The 17,500-nt window shown below is 45.5% G+C and overlaps 1 protein-coding gene across 11 annotated transcripts in view; it reads left to right on the top strand.

Annotated features, from left to right (window-relative positions):
* LOC125954413 (collagen alpha-1(XVIII) chain) overlaps positions 1-16,005 on the top strand; it is a 113,561-nt gene extending 97,556 nt beyond the window's left edge. For 10 of the 11 annotated variants that reach the window (XM_049684723.1, XM_049684721.1, XM_049684720.1 and 7 more), the window contains 7 exons: positions 148-240; positions 2,042-2,170; positions 4,259-4,285; positions 7,240-7,370; positions 11,838-12,017; positions 13,894-14,121; positions 14,201-16,005. In XM_049684723.1, the coding sequence (XP_049540680.1) occupies positions 148-240; positions 2,042-2,170; positions 4,259-4,285; positions 7,240-7,370; positions 11,838-12,017; positions 13,894-14,121; positions 14,201-14,264 (852 nt within the window). In that variant the 3' untranslated portion in view covers positions 14,265-16,005. The remainder of the gene's footprint in view (positions 1-147; positions 241-2,041; positions 2,171-4,258; positions 4,286-7,239; positions 7,371-11,837; positions 12,018-13,893; positions 14,122-14,200) is intronic. The other variant, XM_049684717.1, reaches the window with a different exon arrangement.
* The last annotated feature ends 1,495 nt before the right edge of the window (positions 16,006-17,500 follow it).

Here is a 17,500-nt window from a genome sequence, read left to right as displayed (position 1 = left end):
TTACAATTATGGATGCCGAGCTTCCTCGGCAAGACAATGAGATCCACTCAAGATTTAGTGTCACTCGCTATGATGGGAATCGGGGTGGCTTTTTGCCACATCTCGTACTCATTTACCTCTCTTTCACGCTCTCTGTCTCTCCTACAGATGTCTGCTCATACGCCGGTCGGAACACTCGCATACATAATTGACGAGGAGGCCCTGCTGGTGCGAGTGAAAAAAGGATGGCAGTATATTGCGGTAAGTATCCCATTCCGGTCCATCTTCATTTCCTCGAGTATCTGGTAGCTTATGAGCGGAGCAAGACACACAATGCCTTCGCTGTTTCTGTCTCTGCCCGATACGCTTCACAGTGCCACACGTGTGCGGCATCCCTACTGAAATCAATTGTCGCGTTGTTCTAGACGACCGTTGCGACAAGGCAGGCGATCAACTTTATGTTGTTTACCCTATCGTTACCCTACCAGCCTAATAAACTCAGCCGGAATCAAATTAGATCGGTGGTCGTGTTGCTGTACGAGCAAACAATAGACTATGAGTAGGTTGAAGAACATCATTTGTTCATACCATCGTCACAGAGAGTTATGTAAATCGGTATTCCATTACTAAAATATGTGATTCATGAAAGATTTTGAAAGATGTGCAAACAAAGTATACTTTTCACATTATATCAACAGTGCGTCCATGTGCGTGCACAATGTATCCTTCATATCCTGAATTTAATTAACACAAGGACAATGCTTTATGACAGCAGTGTTCCCCGAATGTATACTTTTTCTAAGCGGAAACACTTTATCCACTTTATACGCTCGTTGAAAGCGTCAGCGAGCACCCATGTCCAACAATGAGCTCCATTATCGCGGAAGTCCAATGACAACAATTATCAACATCAATGTCTGCTCCAGTGCATCAATAGCAGCGCAGCGAGTTATCGGTAAACGTAATTAAATTCAATTACCAGCCGCTATACATTTGCGCTGCGCGGTGGAGACTACTTGTTTTTGCGTATTCCATCTCCCGCAGAGTTTTTTTTAACGCATGACGATCCCTGCCGTGCATTTTATTATTGACACTTAAATAATCTCACCAAGCGGAAGCAACATTGTTTGCACGCCGGCCGCAACATGAATAATGCTCCAGCGAAACCACATGATTATCGTTAAAGCAACAGAAAGCGACCGCTGTCATCGAAAGTGAATTGTAGTTTTTGTGTTATTTAATTATGAAAAAGGAAGATTTACAAACAATACACGCAACGATCACTACATTTTTCTGAGAGCATAAATAATTGACAATGGCCCACTACAATAGCAGCGTTTTCATTTAATTCATGCTTAATTTTTTTTTTTTTACTTTTCTCTTACACAATACAATACGATCATTCAATGTGCTTCATTCAATGTTAAAGGAAAAGCACAATTTTCATCAGGGAAATGCTTTTCGCGTTACTTTCATTATGCATCTGCATCAAACTATAATGCACCGGGACGAAATAATGGAAATTAATTTTCTCTGGTCAGAAATAATCCTTCTCGAAGAATGGAATAGACAACAGGAGCGGATTGCGTCCTCCCTTGTGCCAGTTTATGCGCTTCCTCGGTGCTTTTTCCTATTACATCGTAACACCGCACCAACATTGAAGCCATTAAAATTGAATATTTTAAAACATTTATTTTCCGAGATATTTCCGAGCTCTAATAAATGAATAGACCGGCAAAATGATGAACTTCCACGAAACAGTAATCGCATTAATAGTTGAGCTTGGAAACTGCAATATTAAAAATAAGTAAGGGAAGCGAATGCTAGATAAGAGTCACTCTTCATTCAAAGGATATAATTGATTTATAGGCAAATAAAAACCCGCTGCCCCACAGCCAAAAGGTATAAAGATCCAACCAAACGAACAAATTTGCATTCCGGTTGACCTTCCTCAAACAACAACTGCGTGAGCGGGGACCATTTCTACTTACCCAAAAGTTCGCCGTCCGTAAATAGAGTCACAACATTTTGCAAACCTTCTCCGTGTTAACCTTTTTTGCAGCTTGGAACGTTCGTACCGATCGCTACACCCGCCCCACCGACTACCACCGGACTGCCACCGCAACGTTCCGAACAGCTGCAGGTATCGAACCTCATCAAAAACCATCCGCACCACGAGGAAGACTCAACGGTAAGTAACCGCATCCCTTCTTCCAGTTCAATGGTTTGCGCGCTAAACAAACAGCACCGGAATTCGAAGCCATTTTGTGACAAATTCGTTAAATGTGATGCGAGCTTTGACGAGAGGTGCCTCTTTACATTAAAGGAAACCAAAAACAAAAACCCTTTTTGCGTGGAAACAGCTTAGTGCAGTTTCCGATTACGGCACATCGTTGTTGATACTACTTTCAATATTTATTTCAATCATTCCCATCCCCAAAACCGACACTGGGGGTCCCAGTTTTATATACGATATCCTCTTTTGCGCACAAAACCGTAACGCTCTGGCATTATGAAGGTCCGCCGTATGTGAAAGATGAAATAAAACTCAATAAACACGGCCGGTTTGTTTCAACCGGAAAGCAATACCGAGCAAAGCGGAAGCAAAGCAACAACAACCAAAAAAAGAACCGCGGGACAGCATTTCACCAACCTGGCCTGGCCGGAAGCGCATCGAGCGAACCGCTGAAACGCATGCCGGGAAAATTTATCGTGCCATCGCTGTCATTGGAATTTATGTGCCATTTTTGTGGAATAATAATCCAATATTTATAATTTAACGTGTCTCTCTTCATTATTGCCACCATACCGTCGCCCCTCCCCCGTCGCCCATTAATCCGCTGCGCATACACGCCCGAACCAAAGCTCTTTCACTACAAAAGGCAAACGCTGGCTGTGGCTTGCAGCTGCATGCATAAGCTTTTATCCTTCCGTCCTTTTTTATTTGTTTTTTCATTGAACTACCTCCTCACCATTGGGAACGGCTGGGCATCGCAAGCCGCTAGTGTAGCATTAGCACAAGTGCTTATGCATTGGCTTAAGGCTGGTGGTGGCTGTATTGTTGACGATTCGTCGGAAAGTGTCCTTTCGGCATGGCTAGTGCTTTCCACCGGACACTCTGCTCTGCTGTCTCAATTAACCTACAATCGCTGCACCGTGACACCGTGTTTGGCACTATTAATACAGCGCCGGTTCGCACTCGTGGAGCTAAAAATGGAAACCTGAAACAGCCAACGCAGCTGCAAGACTGTGGCCGGGCTTCCGGGCATCCGTCATTCCGTTTCGCCCGTTCGCGGATGGATGCTTAAGCTGGTAAAATATTTTCTTAATTTTACCATTTCTGTCGCACGTTCCGGGTCCAGCCATTGCTAACCGGGAGGCCGGTATAGACGATTCCCTCGGTAAACTTGCGAGTGACAAAAAACAGTAAGACATTCGTTTCGCCATCGCTAAGCCATAAGGATGAGCTTTCGCCTCCCCCCCACCGAAACCATTTGTTTTCTTTGCAATCCACCGGACGGAAGGCATCCGTTGCAGGATGGTTTTTGTTCTGTCGCTTTTGTTCGCGTGCCATACGGAACGAAACACCGAAATGAAATATATACACATGTGTGTGTGTGTGTGTGTTTATTCGGCGATAATAAATGCTGGGCCGAATCCTCACGCCGCTGTTGTTCCGGTTCACCCTAATCGCTACGACTGCACGACGTGCTCGACTTAACAGACCTTACAGCTTCACGCTGCGCCACCAATGTTTTCATTCCTTGTTCTCCTTTGCTCTTTCTCTTCCTCTCTGTCTCTCTCTCTCTCTCTCTCTCTCTCTCTCTCTCTCTCTCTCTCTCTCTCTATCTATCTTTACCTTTTTTTGGTGCACATTTTACTGCCACGGCTACGACCACCCCCCGGCTCCCCTCGGGAACTCGGGCTGCTGTAACGTGTGTCATGTTGTGCGTCGAAAACGAAAAAAAATATTTGAAAAAAAAATCCAAAACACGCGACCTGGTCTCCCCCGACGGTTCCGGGGAACTCTGCACGACCCGTCCTCGCCCCAACACCTCGCGCCTCGCGAAACTAACGACTAACGATGCTGACTGCGGTCTCACGGGTGGCCCCATCGGCCCCGGTGGTAATGTGCAATAACCATAAAACAACGATCGCCGCACAAACACACACAACCGTGCGCCGTACCGTGCGTGCACCATTACAACAACCAACAACAACAACAAACAACAAACTAACCATCATCCAACGTGTAACAACAATTCACCCCTGGATGCAGTTAACCGCCACACCGGAGTATGAGTCGGTAAATATTTTCTCAAATGATTCCCACCTTCCCGGTTACACCGGGGAAGGGGCCTAGCAGGCTTAGTGGCCAGCATTCCACGCTTTACTGCTCGACGTGTATGCTACACATTTTGTTACTTCACCATTTCACCCCATCCCACCCCGCGCGCTCATGCACACACGCACGGAATAGACATCTCGTTCATTTTGCCATCGCACGGAAGCCCATCGCCATGGCTTGGCATGACTTTCGGCGGTCTCTCGCGTTCCTCTTTGCCTTTTTCTTTGGTTTTTCCTTCCTCTGTAGGGACAACTTTTCGCCCAGCAGCCCGTTGAGTTGGATGGTTTTTCGTTGTTGTTTTGTGGTGTTGTTCCTTCCTTGCTTCCTTCCTGCCTTCCTTTCGTTTATTTATTATTATTCTTTCGAATTCCCTTTTCGATGCGTTTGCCTCCCGGCGCGGCAGCTTTATTTATTCAAACATTCATTCGCTGGCTTTATCCACGGTCGGATCATTACCCAGACGAGTAGAGACATCGGGAGTGGCCTCGTTTCGGCTCTTTTACGCACTTTTACTTTGTGCACTGGCGTCTTAGCGTCTTGGGAGGGGGGACGCTTCCACACAGCTGCATAGTCCCTAGAGGAGCTCTCGTGTGAGGGTAACATTATGGCGAGCACGCTTTCTGTGTGATTGGTTTGCAGATGTACCACGCAGCGACGATACTGTATAAAAGTTACGTTGATAAATTAATGAACTTCATTTTATTTAATGCATTTTGCGCATTTCGTTTCCTCCCAAAAACAGAAAGGAAAAAACCTAATGGAGGCGCATGGTACCATGCGCCTCCATCAAGTACCTCCATTGAGAACAGGCGACGCGTTCTGTCGACAAAAAAATCGTTTAACATTCACAAAACAACACGGAATAAATGGATTTTGCTAATCGATGTAACATGACCGCTAGCATCGCTTTGGTTACTAGCATTTTCACACCGGAAGCTGAGGGTTTCGCTTAATAAGAAGCGTTGATTGCAAACCATAGGTCACAGCCTGCTAGATGGTATCATGCCATGCTTCTACCGAGATGAAGACGCTCATTCCTTTCGCAACAACAAGATGAGCGCTACAGAGCAAAAGTATTAGTAGTCCCCGCCCTCATCCAAATGATTCCGCTCGAGCTTGAGAGAGTCGTGGGCGTGGGCGAACACATTTATTACGATCGTAATTTGCGATAAAAATGCTAATAATAATAATTTTACAAACGAAATCTTCCACCAACTGACAGCAAAAACCTCTCAGAAAGTAGCGCTTTGCCACGAGCTTTGGTCATAAACGTCCCTACTCACTGCTACATTGTTGCTGATGATCGCAAGCGAAGGAGCGATGATTTATGTGCGCCACTCATGCATCCACAACAATCATTGCCACTTACCAGTCAGTCAAGTGCAAACATCCGACACACACACATCAGCGTAATATTGTGCTTCACTAATGCATTCTGCGATTACCGTGGCTATTCTGCATGCCTGGGCGAAAGTAATGTTGCCGCTAAGTACCGCTCGCTGCTGCTGCTTTCATACCTGAACGAGAACATAAACGTTCTCCAAACATCAACGCACAAATAGGATGAGAGCTGAAGCGTTCAGCGCTTCACACACTTTTCCCAGTTGCAGTGTTGCTTCGCGACCGCTGATGGGATGTAGTTTTCATCAAATTTTAATTAAACTCGAAATACACTCCACCACTCCTGCGGCTCCTGGGCCCCTTCACGAATCACGAGTGGCAGTCAAACGAAGAGGAGCGCGGGGCTGTGTTGTTACAGCGCACGTTTTACAGTGGAAAAAAATGGAAACTCGATCCAGCTCCTCCACCACCACTAACCCACCCCCCAGTAGTAGTATAATGGTGAGCTGGCTGGTCGGGGGTTCGGTCATCATCGTCGTTTAATTTAAGTGAAAATGTGACGAAACGATAAAAAGTGTGAGCCCCTGATTGGCTGAGGCGTGGAGGATGAGCGCCGATTCGATTACCGTAATTGAATTCCGGCAATTGCTATTCAAATCAACGGCGTTTTGTTTGCCGCGGCCACTCTCCACGATGGACTCATTTGTTTTAAAGAGGTCGCGCATCGTTCGCATTATGCAAGTGATTGAAAGGGAATGTTATCGTTTTTTATCGTATTTATAACATGGAACACATCAAGTATTACACCCATTGTAACATGAGTTATAGGTTACATTCTTTATTATTAAACTACGTTCACTTTTTCGTAGTCAATATATAAGATAATTAGCAATTTGAGGTCCCCTTTAATGATTGCTCAATAATTGTACCAGCTCATTATACATTCTTCACAAGTCCCGCCATAGTTGTGCTAAGTAGTAAATCAATTTTCATTTCGTTATTTGCGTCTCGTTAATCTCGTCTCGAGAGACTGAGGCGCATCATCAGTCCATTTCAAAGGGTGGTTGACAATGTACCAGACATTGCTTTTAAATTATTCATTCACGACAATTGGATCACATTCACTCCATACCATCACTGCTAGCGTAGCGTATAGAAATCGATGTGAATAGCATAGCCGTACCACAAGAATCCATCCATCCATCAAATTAAGAGCAAATGCGCGTGGCTCAAAATGTTTACATGTCACGAACGAATGCCGTACCGGCGCTTCTTTGCTCCGGCTCTTTTTTTTTGTCTCGGTCTTATTTACTGCAAATTTCTTCATTTCGTCTCTCAGATTTGTCTTCATTTCGCTCGGCGTTCATGCTTTCCATCATTCCCATTGTTCCCAGCAACGCGAACGTTCATACTATGACCGGACCTAGTCTGCTTCTATTTGGCATTATTCTCCATCAAAGCTTGTTACGTATGCCCGTGTTCTTTGCGCCTCTTTATAATACGTTCCCTGTCTTTCTCTCTATCTCTCGCTCTCTTTCCCTTTCTCTTCCATGTACCGAAACTGTTTCCAGCTAAGGATGGCAGCACTTAACGAACCGTACTCGGGCGATATGCAGGGCATTCGTGGCGCTGACTTCGCGTGCTATCGCCAGGCACGGCGTGCCGGTCTCCTTGGGACATTCAGGGCATTCCTATCGTCGAGGTAAGTGTGATACTCTATTCTCTCTCTCTCTTTCCCTCTACCGCGATCTGTTTTAAGTACCCGTGTTGCTCAATGCTGTCGTTCGGTCGTCAAACGTTTACCAAAATTGGTCTTTGTTCGTTGTTTGCTCCTTGCCGGCTGGCACACTCGCCGCCTGTCACTACCACAAGACCACCCAGATTGGGGGGTGCTGCGGATGCCACGCTATTCTCTGCACATTAAATCACGTAAATCAAATAAAATCCATGCCACTGTCTAGGCAACATTGTCGATAACGATGGTTCGTATGGCTCTATTGCTTCATCCTAGTTTTCATGCACTATGTGGAAGTTTGTCTGAAGATAGAACAAATTGCTTATCCTCATTTCTATAAAAAAAAAGCCTTTCATTGGAGTGAAAATCATTTCATGCATTTCTGGTCTTTGATTGAATTGGATTCAACATTTGAGCACAACTTTTAGTTTGAGATTCCACTTATCTACGGTACTTATCTCTTATCAAATGAGGCCAACAATCCGACTTTCATCAAAATCTGGAAATAATTAAAATCGTGGGGTTTCTAATCGAACAATGAAGCAAATGCCCACGCTCCCTATGCTGCTCTATAAATAGTTTGCTGTTAAAGTTCACTTTTCAATAGCAGCTGCCCCCCCCAACACCCACATCGTGTTGATTGCAATGCTCTCAACAATACCTACTTAATCACTGGCCCAAACAAATCCCCCGAACATGTTGTTCGCTCCAGAAAACCACCGACCCCCGTCGTCCCTGCCCAGCCCAGCCCAACGTTCATCTTCCTGGTTAAGTTGGGCCCCCTGTTCGTATCGTAATTCAATTTCGTTTCGAAATTGCTGGAATCTGTAAAATTTAAATTAGCTCCATTTTCACGCCAGCTCCGCACCAAAGCATCGGTGGTGGCTGTCAACCAACTTTGTCAGTTGCGCCCATTCATTCCGTTTCCGCCTGAGTTATTTTCCTTTTACGAAACTTTTCCTCGCGAACAAGCTAAATGTTAATCATGGCCAGCTACCGACCACCGAAGCGGCAGCCAGGCAGGCTGGCAGGCAGGGACGTTGCCGGGCCCGGGAAGGGCAGCTGTAGTCGCACCAATCGTACACTCATTTGGCAGATAGTCGCTAAAGTCGGATGCCGGCAAAAGACGGATTTTCACGGTCCTAAAACATGTGTACATGCAAGCAAGGAGAAGGGGGGAGAAGGAGACTCATCTATTTAAGCTTATTCAACGCGTACTCAGCAACGGCGAACGGTACGTTGCCTTAGCAACACGACAACGATGAGTGGAGGATTATCCAAGGATCGCTGGGCTGTGGTTACCACCACCGGCGGCCTGCCATTGCTGTGCCATTTCGTGTGACTCGCATCTGAATTTATGAACACACAACTCCTTCCCATACTAACCACTTTAGAATCCGGGCTCCGTGTTTCACTTCTGAAACGTTTCCGGGGAAAAAGTTTCCCATTTCGTGCTCAGCGCAGTATCGCGGGCAGAATTCCATCGTCGAAAATTCACCAGAAACCACAAAAACCTAGCGCAGCAAAGCGACCAACGGTGGAATAATTTTGGGTAATGCAGCTCATCCCCTTGCTCTGTAGCCTTATGTGGTTACCATAGGCTTCTTCTAATTTCTTCGTGCCCATGCTCAGCAATAGTTTGACATTTGAAGCACGATCCACCAACATCAAGATGATGTTGATGATCATTTTGCATGATGATCATGCATCATAGATTAATGTACCTTTAGGTATGAAAGTTAAGGATAAGCTGTGCAAATAGGTGTTGAAGTATAATGGTGAAGCTTCTTGATAGGTTTTGAAACACAAAATCATCAACTCACCACATTGCTTTTAATGGCAAAACTACGTGCCTACATCGTGGTACATCCTTAAATACCTTCGGTCTATTAAAAACCAATATTCCATTACTTCGCTTCTGATTTCGAAGAAATAGCCTCTCCATTTTCGAATCGAAGTAACCACTGATTACGTCGGCGAGAAGCAACCGCCACTGGAACGACAAGAACAAAAGCGGCCTACTACTACTACTACTCTGCTGCATCATTGCAACAGTGGACGTATCGCATGATCCGCAAATCGATTCTCATTAAACGATGACCGGCGTTCCGGCCAATCGCCACTTGACCACCGCTTTAAAATAATTAAAATCCTACAACCGGCAGACCAGGGACACCGGTTACGGTATCCGATAACCGTCCGGTGTGGAGTGCTATAGATAAATTGCTGTTTCGTGTAACGAGAAGCAGCAAACGCTTCGGCTTCCGATGGCATGAGAAAATCGTAATCACCACGTCCCCGACCTGGTGGACGAAGGGATCGGCTATGGTATCACCCAAAAGTTGACCATAATAAAATTAACACCATCACCGGTCACCACGGGAACCACGGGATGGAGTAACCTTCCGGTACAAGTCCTACTACCGTCCGAAAATCACCTTCTGAAAGGCCCTTCCGCTACGTCAATCCAATTAGGATGCAATTTCGGGCATCGTCGACACACTTACTTCCTTTCGGTACCGATGTCGAAGCATAGCAGCAGCAGCACCAGCACCAGCACGATTTTTCCGGCCGGAGACGTCACTGGAAACGTCCGATCGATTCCGCTGATGGGGTGGAAATGCATCAAAATTAAGCGAAATACGTAGCAAACGGAAACCTCAGTCCTTTGCATCAGCAGCAGGAACTCGACGATGCCTCCAACACTACGAGACATTCACCAGTTCCGGAAGGCATTTCGTAGCGGAAGCGCTAGTGGCGCTAGACAGCAACTCGAACTCGGTATGCTCTCAACCGGATGGGGGGTTCAAAATGCAAATTATCTACCCAGTCGTGTGCTACGTGGGTTGTGAATTGATACGTTCCTTTATCGATACCATTAATCGGTTAGCCAACTGCTGATTGCAGTAATCACAAACTTCGCGCCGATTGCGATGGGATACTGCAGAGCGTTGCTTCGAAAAATCAACACCCGATCCAATTCCTCTTCCAGCGACCTATCAACCATGCCCCGTTCGATGAGCATTCCCGGTGCAGATGTAGCCACACCAGGCAGTGCTTATCAGTGCAGAAAAGCTTCGAAACACCTCTCCAAGGCACCGGTGAACTAACGGCGAACTTCCAATCAGCGGCGCCAGCGCTGAATGAAAATTAAACTTCAAGAACGCTCAGACGCGAGGAGGGGCGTATGCTGCATGCATGCATTTTGCAATGCATCCAGAATGTTTCTTCTTTCCACCTCCGACCCACGTGCACTGCACCGAGAGCACCGCCTCGCACTAGTCAGAACCTCTCACAAGTGGCTTGCTGCCGGCTGCATGGGGATGTGAGCAAGATTAAGCTCGCGGTACCGATGTGAGCTCAAGGTATATGTATACGAAACCAGTAGCACGTCAGAAGGCTTCTGCTACGACTGGTAAGCCAGGGGCCCCGAGGCACAGCAAAAACACTTTTCTGTGCTGACGCTTCTCGGGTAAAGGTTTGTTGTTGCTTCCGCTTCTGGCCACGGAGTGTATGCTATATGGAGCTGCCTGTTCTGTCTGTTCTGCTTTCGTTTGCTGTGTACGTAGGTAGTGATCCAGGTTACGGTTTTCTTTGCTCGCCTCAGACCTCACCACCGTTTCTTTCGTATGATGTAGGATGGGAATGTTAATGTTTGAACAATGCATTTCAAATATTTCATTATTCATAACGACGAGTATTAGAGCGAGCGAACGGCAGCACTCGTTGGCATTAGACAGTACGAGGAACAAGGCGGCTAGAACAAGGTGTGCAGTTACCGCATCACCCCCGTTACTGATGGAAATTTTATTACTCAATTTTCACTCCACCTTCTCGGAGCCGTCGTTCCGTGTGGTGTTGTGCGGTTTGACGGAAATATCCACGCTTTATATCACTCCCACGTACGCCAGTTTGCTCTTTAGGGAGGGGAAGAAGCTATTATTTATTCGCTTTTTGATTCCAGCGCCGTGTGACGTGACGGCTTTATCACTCACGCTGCCCTGTTAATTGACGTAAAGCCTAACGCGCGACAGTGAGCCTCTGCTCTCTAATTCGAGCGTAATCCCCAAGGGCATCTTAATTCATCCGTTTAATACCTCACGAATGTACCGCAGCAAGCCGGGACGGGCCACGGTGCCGGTCTTTGTGAAGGGATTTGGCTGTCGTTATCCTGGTTGTTAATTTGCTACTTTCCACAATTTTAACTACTTCCCTGCGTCACCCATGTGTTCTCGCAAGTTTATGACCAACTTTTGTCGCCGGTTTTGCTTATTATATCCCTCGTCATGTCGTGTGTTCTTCTGGCAGCAGCCATGCAAGGCAGGGGGCTATCTAGGGAATTTTCGGGGACCTGAAGGAGTTTGGGAACTACACCATTAACTAACTTTTCGCTGCTCTCTTTTGTGCGCTCTGTTTTCTTCATTCTTTCCTTAGAATCCAAAACCTGGACTCGATCGTGCGAGTAGCGGACCGGGAGCTACCGGTTGTGAATAACCGGGGCGAAGTTCTGTTCAATTCGTGGAACAACATCTTCAGCGGCCACGGTGGCTTCTTCTCCCAGACCCCACGGATATACAGCTTCAGCGGGAAGAACGTCCTCACCGATATCACGTGGTAAGTTTGCGTGCGTGCGTGCGTGCGTGTATGTTTGTATGTGACGTGATTTGTGGTTTCCTGTCCTCGGAATTCCGGAACTAACATATTGACAGCGATTTGCCAAGAGCGACTTCTCATCAACTCCAAGACGGTAACTGACCACCGTGAACCGAGCAGCCTCTAATACGCTAGCATGACGTACCTAAACATGGCATTGATAGGAACAAAACCACAAACATGCCGCTTGTCTATCGGCTTAAAACGAAACTTGAATCCCCCATGATGTACCCTCGGGGGAATCGAACCTAATATTCTAAATGATGCGCCCGAGTACCCTTTCTAATGCGAACCATCAGTTCCGTGCCATTTCGGGCACTTCGGGTTTTAGTTTTGATGGAGCTTTGACATGGCTTTCGACTTTCACGGACAGGGGAGGAACGACCACAATCCGAGAAGGTCCAGCTGTAGATCGAACTAACAAAACACTCGGATGCTCCACTGCTTCCAAAGGTTTGCTTTAACGATTCAATGTTTTCCCTTTGGTAATTTGCAATTTTCCCACTAAAAGCATATTCATTAGACCGGCAAACATTAGGTGACCGGCCAAAAGGGGATCCAAAACAAAAGTCAAAAATTATATCACATCCTGGAGGTAAAATGTATCAAATGCCCCGAGATGAAATAGCCCTAGTCATCCGCAGGACAGTGTCGAGGTATTGTTGTCAAAATGCTTTTATCGAAAAAGCCCAAAACAATCACCGATGAGATCGGCGCAAATCCAATCAAACCGTCTCGCCGAGATCACTTTGTCAGGGTCACACTGTAAAAGACGCCCAGTCCGGTTCAACATTCGCTGAGGTCATGTCGGAGTGCCACAACCGAAAATCTTCGTACAACGGTTCGACGGCACCGGAGAGAGAAAGGCACACATTGATACGCGGCAAAAGCAAATCGGCTATAAAAATATGTGTCAAATCAAATTTGCCAATCGAATCGAATTGAGTGACACGTAAATCTGCCCCCCCAAAAATGAGATGATTTGGCATGTGGTTTGGTGTTTCTCTCGAAAATTTCCCGTCAATCACTCTGCAGCGTCGGGATCGAGGTTTTTGTGAGGCATTCGGAGCATCTTTCGCCTCTCGTCACGCTTCTCACTTTCGTGAACCTTGCATAAACTTGCCGCAATTCGATTAGCCATTATTTTATTACTATACTTCAAACGCGCTACGAATATGCAGTGTTAATGCGTTAATTTCATTTCCTTCCCAAATCATGAACTTCGGTGGTTGCGTTACGCATCGCTTATCAAGTGATTGCGAAAAAGGGCCGCGACAAACGCAAACGCAATGAATAATGGATTAATTTGTTTTATCTCAGTGCCCAAAACGGAGCGCCAAACGGACGACTGAGCATGGGGTCGGTGCCGGTTTGGTGAATCTTGTTAAGAGCTTTACGGCCAATAATGAAAATTCAATATCCTTTTTCCTTTCCACTGGATAGGCACGGGAGCATGACGCGTGGAGTACACACGTGAGTTGATCCCTATGCGAATCCCCGTTGGATCATTGGCAACGTTCCAGGGCGATCATGTTGAAGGGAAGGGACATGCGTTTTTATTGTAAAGATTTTTTCACTGAAAAAACATAGCCACGTGGTGCTACCAGTCACTGATTTTTGCTTGCAAATGGAGGGAAACATGTCGTACACTGGGTGTTAACGCTGATTAAACAACATTATAACTAATTTATTAGTATTTGTAGCGATGCCTTCAATATTTTGCCAACATTCAATAAAAATCTACATAGTTTTTGTATGATTAATGTTTTAAAACATGAAAATCATGCCTTTCTGATACGGCAATATTAAAAATATCTTCACATCCAACGCTTTATAGGCCCCAGAAGCTGGTATGGCACGGGTCCAGCGCACTCGGCGAGCGAGCAATAGAGACGTATTGCGACGCCTGGCATTCACCATCACCGGACAAAGTAGGCCTGGCTAGCAGTTTACTAGGCAACAAATTATTAGACCAGGAACGGTACTCCTGTGATAATCGGTTCATAGTGCTCTGCGTCGAAGCGGTTCCCCAGGATCGGAGGCGAAAGCGAAGGGACACTAGAAGGTATGCCGAAGCTCTGATAGAAAATTATTGAAATCAATATTAATTTTACTTTCCTCTCTCATCGTACCTTTCCTGTTAGCCAACACGAGTTTGCCAACGAAGAGGAGTACAGTCAATATCTCCAAAGCATCGACGCACTGTAGAGTGAGAGTGAGGAAATCGGTCTAGAATTACAGTTTCCAAATACTCAACGCGCCGAGCATCACCATCGTTACCGTCATCGAGTGAAGCAACTCTACACATAGCCAACAACGCCAACATCGTCACCCTCATCAGCATCATCATCATCATCATCATGACCATTACACGGACATCACAAGAAATGAGCACATCACAAACGCTCGAAAGCCAATCGAGAGGGCATACTGAAGCCATTTGCAACTTTGTACTGCGAGATGCGATGAGGTACTAGAAATAGCATTAGGTATCAGCGAGCGATGTAAGCCAGCAGTCTGTTTAAGGGACACAGGTGCACGTTCCGCGAAAGAAATCCCGAGAGTTAGGGTTAAAAGCAAACTAGTGCGTAACTAGGCTTAGGATCAAAAAGGAGGGGGGGCACGATGAGTTTCACGCAGCGTTTGAAACTAATGATTCAAGAACTAATGATAATAAGTAATTTTAAAGCAACAACCACAAAACCCATACATTTGGATCATTACTTTTGTTGTTACTCGTTTCGTTGGCTCATATGTAACATACGGTCGATATTGTAATCATGAGTTATGTATGTAAGTAACGCGCGGAACGAGGGCGAACCGAACAATTACGAATTACGAGGGTCAGTCGGCAGTGGGCGCTAACCGCATTGCGATTCAATTAGTGCTTAACGAACCTTACAGTCTTACCGCGTGTCAACGAAGTCAAATTCCGAGTGAATACTCTACCGAACTCTCGTCATGTTGATAGTCAAATTGATGGTAAAGTCTTATTGAATCTTATTGTTTAGTGGACTTACCCCCTTAGCAAATCGCATAAGACGCGCCCAGTTATCGATATATCGAAGCCTCGCCGATGTTGCGAGCCAGATTTTAACACAAAAAAAAAACAAAAAGAAAACAATTAAACGTTTACAATGCAGTGGAAGGAAAATTATCTTCCGGTGCATTCTCCTTTCCCCTTTTCACTCTCTTCTCTTTCTATCTCTCTATCTCTTCTTCTTCTCCTATCGAGAGAATGTAATTGGTCCTTAAGGCACATTTAGTTACGACAATGCTAACATCTTCTGCCATGTTTTGTATATTAACTCAATCATTGGTTATAGGGAAAAAAACGCGACATCTCGATGCGATGAACATAAGAGACTTGGGCACCAGCCGTGTGCTTGTAAACAATAATGAACCGTAGCAAACACATAGCTAAACGATGACAAACCGTGTTGTGAATAATGTACGTTTGCAAATTCTACTAGAAATTTACGATATCAATTCCTTTGTCAATGTGAACAAACCACTCTTCCAAACATGAATGAGCATGATTCTTTGTAAAACAGAAAACAAGGAACCCTCCTATCCCATGCCTTCCCACCAACAATCATCATTCGTTCCTTTTCCGGATATTTTGTCTGGTTCAAGTCCGGACGAATACATCATGGTCTACAGTACATTTAAAGCAATATCGGTTGTCCAAACCCCACAGTACGTATCAGTGACAGGAAATAAGATGAAACAAGGGTTCATATCATTTCGTGCATATCAACATGAGGAAAATGAATTTCGTTACTACTGTTTTTCTTTTCTTTATACCATGAACGTAGCGTGTAAGCAATTTGATCGACAAATTATTGAAAGGTTGCGAGTGGGGATTCGATTGTATCAAGCCGTCGGCGCCAGAAAAGAGGAGAACTGGAATCTGACTTGGTGTAATAAAACTTAAAATCAATCTGAAAAAAATTACCACCTTTTGCGTACTAGTTTCCACGTAAATATCCGAACCGCCCAACGCCGGGACAGCATTCGAAAGGTTAGTCGTTAATTTTCAGTTATACAAATCAGTCGGCTAGAAGGCGAATATCGAATCGCATAAAAAGGTATATTTTCATACCGAATGTTACTAACACAAACACACAGAATGACACAAACAGCCAAGAGAAACGTGGCCAGTGGAGTTGAATTCAACCGTTCAGGTAGTGTTGTTTACTAAAAATCAAAGTAGGACTAGCTATTCTTTAAAACTACTTTCCCTGATCATTTGCTGTGACTTTGGGTTAAGCGCTAACTGTGACTGTAAGCAACGCAAGCCCCGTTTCTTCTGGTAAGCGTTTTGGGAATGCTGTTGTCGAAGGTTCTTTTTTATTTGTTCCCTTCGTTTGTTTTAGTGAATCCTACTCGGAAACGGTGGTACTTAGTAAATGGACAGTGCGTTCGCAGGTAAGCCGAACAACCGAACGACTCCGTGTTATGGAAAACAAAGCAATTTTGACCTGCATTTTAAACCACATTCCCAGCCGGCTCAGAAGAAGAAGACTTCGTTATTGAGTCTTCGCAGGTCCCAAACCTTCGCGTTCGTAAAAGACAAATATGCTACCGCGAATCTGATGTGTTATCGGCAAAAAAGAAAAGTAAGCCAAGGATCCGAGCAAAGGCCGCACCTTCTGCTAAGTCTGGCAACAGAGAAAGGTCGAAATCGAAATCAAACGATCCGAATCCTTCCCAAATAGTGTGTGATGAGTTTATCCAACTGCCCGAAACACAATCTCTATTCGCCGGTACAGAACCGTCTGTGGATCTGTTTAAAAATCAAGAAAAGCTGGTTGCACAGTATATCTTTCAACAGGATGCCACGGCGCAGCAGGAGGAAGCCGAATTAGACCGGCTATTGGATGGATTCCGGGCAAGTTACGAAGCGGCTTCCAAAAAGGTTGCTGACACTCCCTATTCTCCTGAAATGGTCAGTGTGAATGTCACGACGTCCACTAGGCAGGAGAAAGAAAATGTTTCCTTCACAAACCAATGCTTCAATCCCAGCACTAGCAGAGAGCTGCCCACAAACTCGAATTGTAGTGCGTATGCGGATGATTTCACACCACCAGTAGCAGAGCGGAAACGGCCAGTTAACACACAAAACCAGTCGGATTTAGACATACAGACAGAACCACTTAATCTATCCCGCGCAGCTAAGCCTCCTAAGAAAGCCTCATTTGCGTTTTCTCATCCTGGGCTAGTGTCAGCCCCGAGGTATCCCAGAGTGCTGCAACCTAGCGTTAAATCTTCCTCGAACGGCATTAAACTGGGCGAAAGATCGATACAAATAAGTCCACTACAGCAAAGAGTATCGTCGACCGTAACATCAGCGCAGGAAGTGGGCATACAAGCAAATATCCGACCGCGATTCAGAAATGCAGGTATACAGAACAGAACGGATAATTCTTTCGAAGTCACGC

Source organism: Anopheles darlingi, chromosome 3, assembly GCF_943734745.1.
Source record: "Anopheles darlingi chromosome 3, idAnoDarlMG_H_01, whole genome shotgun sequence".
Classification (NCBI taxonomy): domain Eukaryota; kingdom Metazoa; phylum Arthropoda; class Insecta; order Diptera; family Culicidae; genus Anopheles; species Anopheles darlingi.
Note: the sequence above shows the minus strand (reverse complement) of the source record. Positions and strands in the feature narration are given on the sequence as shown.